This window comes from Aplysia californica, unplaced genomic scaffold (assembly GCF_000002075.1).
Source record: "Aplysia californica isolate F4 #8 unplaced genomic scaffold, AplCal3.0 scaffold00117, whole genome shotgun sequence".
In the NCBI taxonomy this organism is placed as follows: Eukaryota; Metazoa; Mollusca; class Gastropoda; order Aplysiida; family Aplysiidae; genus Aplysia; species Aplysia californica.
Window position 1 is genome coordinate 885,035 of NW_004797387.1, and position 4,859 is coordinate 889,893.

At 40.0% G+C, this 4,859-nt stretch overlaps 1 protein-coding gene across 1 annotated transcript in view; it reads left to right on the plus strand.

Annotated features, from left to right (window-relative positions):
- The window catches only part of LOC101855718, a gene marked incomplete in the record, with an annotated part of 35,463 nt that extends 30,927 nt beyond the window's left edge, over positions 1 to 4,536 (plus strand). The window contains 4 exon segments of the mRNA XM_013081140.2: positions 20 to 116; positions 1,197 to 1,308; positions 2,352 to 2,500; positions 3,802 to 4,536. Coding sequence (XP_012936594.1) covers positions 20 to 116; positions 1,197 to 1,308; positions 2,352 to 2,500; positions 3,802 to 3,902 — 459 coding nt within the window.
- Between the last annotated feature and the right edge of the window lie 323 nt (positions 4,537 to 4,859).

Consider the following 4,859-nt stretch of genomic DNA (forward strand, 5'->3'; position numbering starts at 1 on the left):
TTTTCCCCGTCCTCCCCAGGAGAAACAACACCAGATGGACAACGCCATGAGGAAATCTCTTCTGCCTGACGCCAAGAAGAACGTGGAGGATTGGCTGGAGACGGCGACAGATAGTGGTGAGTTGGGGGCCTCAACAGGACAGTTTTTATTATTACTATATAACAACCATAACTGTGGGTTTTTTAAAATTTTAGTAAGAGTTTAACTTCACTTGCAACACGAAAAGGCCATATAAATGCCGAAGATTAGAGGTGTTACTTAAGAGAGCAACAAACACAAAAAAGGAGGAGGAGAGAGAAGGACGATAGTTTTTTGTAAAAGAAAGAATGAGCAAACCCCACCAGAGCACCCGCCCACCTCCAACACCACAACTCCGTGCTAACGATGGTGCGCAACTAAAATTGTGTCACGACGCGGTGTAATCAGGCTCTCGTCAATTTTTGGACATGTGGAGTTATTGGTATTATCAGAAAGCTGATTTAGTTGCCTTGCTTCAAATGAAAAAAAACCCATCCATTTATCTTGGATAAAATTCAAGATATTTGCGATGGAAGGAAGTGGGGTCACCTGATTTCAGAAGTGAAATCAGCGAGAAAATGGCCGCCAAAATTTGGTAACTCCAATAGCTAAAGAGTCTTTGAAAATTGAAAACTGACATATTTCGAGCCTTTAATCAATGTTGTTGTTGTTGTTTTTAAAGTAAAATTCACATGTAAATGTGTTTATATATGGAGAGTAAAGAGGTTAAGCCAAAAAAATAAAAATTCAATAAAAATGTTGAAAGTGGCGGGAAAATACCTGTTTTGCCGATTCTGTTATTTTGACGAGCGCCTGATTTCACCACGCTGCCTCATAATAATCATACATTATGAAAGAACCACAACTCCGTGCTGACAGTGATGCACAACTATCATATGTATTATGAAAGAACCACAACTCCGTGCTGACAGTGATGCATAACTATATATAATTATGTAAGAACGACAACTGCGTGCTAACTATGGTGTGCAATATTATCATACATTATGAAAGAACCATAACTCTGTGCTCACAATGGTGCACAAATATTGTATTTTGTATAATGAAAGATCTATAACTCGGTGCTGACAATGCTGCACAACAGTACTATATATAATATATTTAGTGTATATAAAAGAACGACAACTCGGTGCTAACAATGGTGCGCAACTCCCCAGAACGCCAGGTGGCTCTCAAGTTCTTCACGTCTGTTGCTGGCGCCAAACTGATGGGGACCACGGCGCAGGAGCAGAAGGGAAGACTGCAGCAGGTTATACGGACACTCGAAACGTGAGTCTACACACTGGTGGACACACACTGTGTACATGTTTTTGGTTGTTTGTTTGTTTGTTTGTTTGTTTGTTTGTTTGTTTGTTCAAGACTATCACTCTGGTAAACGACCACTTCCCAGTCCCACTTTGTGTTTCTTTTTAAATAAAAGCGGGGTCCGCTTAATTAAAATAAAACCTGCGGGACTGCTGGATTTTCTTCGGTTTCGCCGAGTTTTCGGTTTCAGTTTCGATAGGTTGATCAAATAGAAGGAAGAAAAAAAGATACGTATAAAAAGTTTTGTTTTTCCCTGTGGTGTCCAGTCACTTAACTACTCCTACATAACAGATACATTTTAAAAGTTGTGTTTTTTCCTGTGATGTCCAGTCACTTAACTACTCCTACATAAAAGATACATTTTAAAAGTTTTGTTTTTTCCTGTTGTGTCCAGTCACTTAACTACTCCTACAAAAAAGATACATTTTAAAAGTTTTGTTTATTCCTGTGGTGTCCAGTCACCTACTCATCGACCCTACGTAAAAGATAATATTAAAAAGTCTAGTTTTTTTCCCTGCCTTGTTCAGTCAAATTCTCTTACACTTAAAAGATTAACAAGTTTTGTAGTTTGAAGTTTTGTTCATGTGGTGTACAGTCAACTACTCTTACTTAAACTTAAAAGATTAATATGTTTCGTTGTTTTGTTGTTTTTTTTCCTGTCATGTCCAGTCAACTCCTACTTAAAATATTAATAAATTGTTGTTGTTTTTTTGTGTGTATGTGTGTGTGTATGTGCGTATTTGTGGGCCCGCACGTGTGTGTGTGTGTGTGTGTGTGTGTGTGTGTGTGTGTGTGTGTGTGTGTGTGTGTGTGTGTGTGTTTTCCCCTGTGGTGTCCAGTCACTTAGCTACTCCTACATAAAAGATAAACAGTTTTGTTTTTCCACTGTGGTGTCCAGTCACTTAGCTACTCATACATAAAAGATAAACAGTTTTGTTTTTCCACTGTGGTGTCCAGTCACTTAGCTACAAAAGATAAACAGTTTTGTTTTTCCCTGTGGTGTCCAGTCAGCGCGGCCAGGCGGCCACCCCTGCCATGAGACGGTCCCTGGACTCGAACCTGGACGGAAGGGAGAGCAAGCTCAAGTATGTGAGACTCCTGGACCCCCAGACACGCTCCAACCGGTGGATGCACACCACATGGCACCACCTGCCTGGTATGTCCGTCTCTTTGTTTGACTGTTTGTTTGTCTCGTCTGTCGGTTTGTCTGTCTGTCTGTCTCGTCTGTTTGTCTCCACTTTCTGTGTGTTATTTATTGGTACGTCGGTCTGTATCCACTGTGTCATTTTGGTTATTTGTTTATTGGTACGTCTGTCTGTCTGTTTGTCCTTTTGTTGATTGTTTTTTTGTTTAGTTGCTGTTGTGTTTTGTTCCACTGTATTCCCTCTATAAGTGTAACTCCCCTGTAATATCAGCATTAAATTATTTAGCCCTATCCGTACGCCCGGGGGTCATTTTGTACCCCAGGGTTGTATTCTTCACATTTTAGAATACTTCTAGCTCGAAGATCTGTTTGAAACTTTCAGTATTTCTCAAAAATGATTTTGACAGATTGCTATGCAAAGCGTACGGATCGGATTAACGAGTAAATTTCCTCTTTGGAAAGTGGTGGCACAGAGTTCCCCACGTCGTATGGATACGATAATAAAGCACGACGTACGGATAGGGTTAAGAGGCGGAGCCTCCGAATTTAACATCTTTCTCGGATTGGACCCAAACAAACAGGTTAAGAACCATGAAAACCCCACAAACGACATAAGTTCAAGAGCGCCTAGCTGAGGCTCGAACCGCCGAACCCGCAACCTCACGATTACGAGTCTGGTAGCCTAACCACTAGACCACCGACACCACCGGTTCGGGGTTTCGAGCCTCAGCTCGGTCAGACGTTGTGTCCTTGGGAAAGGCACTTTATTACACGAAATTCCCACCAGGCTCAGTCCTTTCGGAGATGGACGTTAAACTCGGAGGTCCCGCCTCTTAAATAACCTAATAGTGTTGATAGGGGTGTTAAACCTATAGGCTACCATTAATAAAATATCCCGAACAGAATACAAGAACGATACCCCGGTCAACGATTGACACAGTCACTACATATGCACCCCACCCCCACCCCCAACCCCCAAAGACACACAAAACATCATCATTATCCTGTCCCCGTGGTTTTATACAACCCGCATAATTTAGCAAAATTTGATCATTTTTTGCATAATTTCTGATTATTTTCCTTTAACATCCTTTGTTAAAATTAACAGAATCGCATAATTTCACATTTTTCACATTTTTGGGCTCAGTTTGCATAACTTCAGGAATTTTTCTTGCACAAAACGACGGGGACAAATTATCAATCCCAATCCCTATGTTTTCGTCCACGTTACGGTACCCCTAACCATCATAATACGACCTTATTGTGTTGGAAGTACCATAAAACTTTTTACAAAAAAGAAAACCTGTCCCCAGAGTACAAGAACGACAACCCTGTGAACAACTGGAGCAGCCACTACGTCCGCCCCCACGCCCCCACCCCCCGACACTTCGTCATCCATCCCGACTGGGGCTAAGACCCCCTGGCCTTGACCTTAGCCACTAACTAGGTCAAAGGTCAAGACAGACGACAGAATGGAGTCAGTGTGTAGAAATGTCAATTATAATTTTTAAAAATACATGTAATATTATTATCTGTCCGCCATGAAATGTCCGAGTCAATTTTTGTCTCTGGTGTCGTTACAGTAAAAAAGTTACTGCATAATATTACATTAAACTAATATTGTATGTTATATGTAGTAAGTAATGTTGTCATGGTAGGCCAAGTTTCTCCAGATTATTACCACACGGTTTGGGTATTCTATTCACCAGTATTATATTTATCAAATTTGTCTATCTATCTATTGTTGTTGATTAAAATCTATTGATCTTTTTTTCGTCTCGTTTCTCAGTCTTTTGTCCACTAAGTATACTGAAAGTCTGTCTATTTTCCTGTAATTTGTAAGTGTGACAGTATGGATGAGAAACATGAGTCTGTCCTGACTACCGTCCAGGATGTTTAAGTGTCTAGGCTGTACTGTCAATGCAAATGAGACAGAGTCTACAAGGAGTTGCTTTGTAGAATGATTCACTATCTCGTGATCTTCAAACAGGTGATACAAATTGATGGAAACAGTGTGGTTTATTAATAAAGATCTGTTTTTTTAAACTTTGGTTTTAGTTATTTTGATATTTTCACAATTCATTGCTGTATGCTATCAATACTATCATCTCATCAGAGATGGAAACAGGTTTTGAAAAAAGAAAGCCGGAAAATATACGGCGCGCGCACTGACTGAAATAAGAATACAGTGAGACTAAATTATATTTGTTTCTTTCCCTCTATTACAACAAATAATCTCTATTTAGTATATATATAATATGTATTGTTTATAGTAGACTTTTGTTCAAAGCTGGGGCCCAAATGGCAAGTCGGCCGGAAAAAGCCGGAAGATTTACATCCCTGTATCATCGTAGCAGCAAGAATTTTTTTT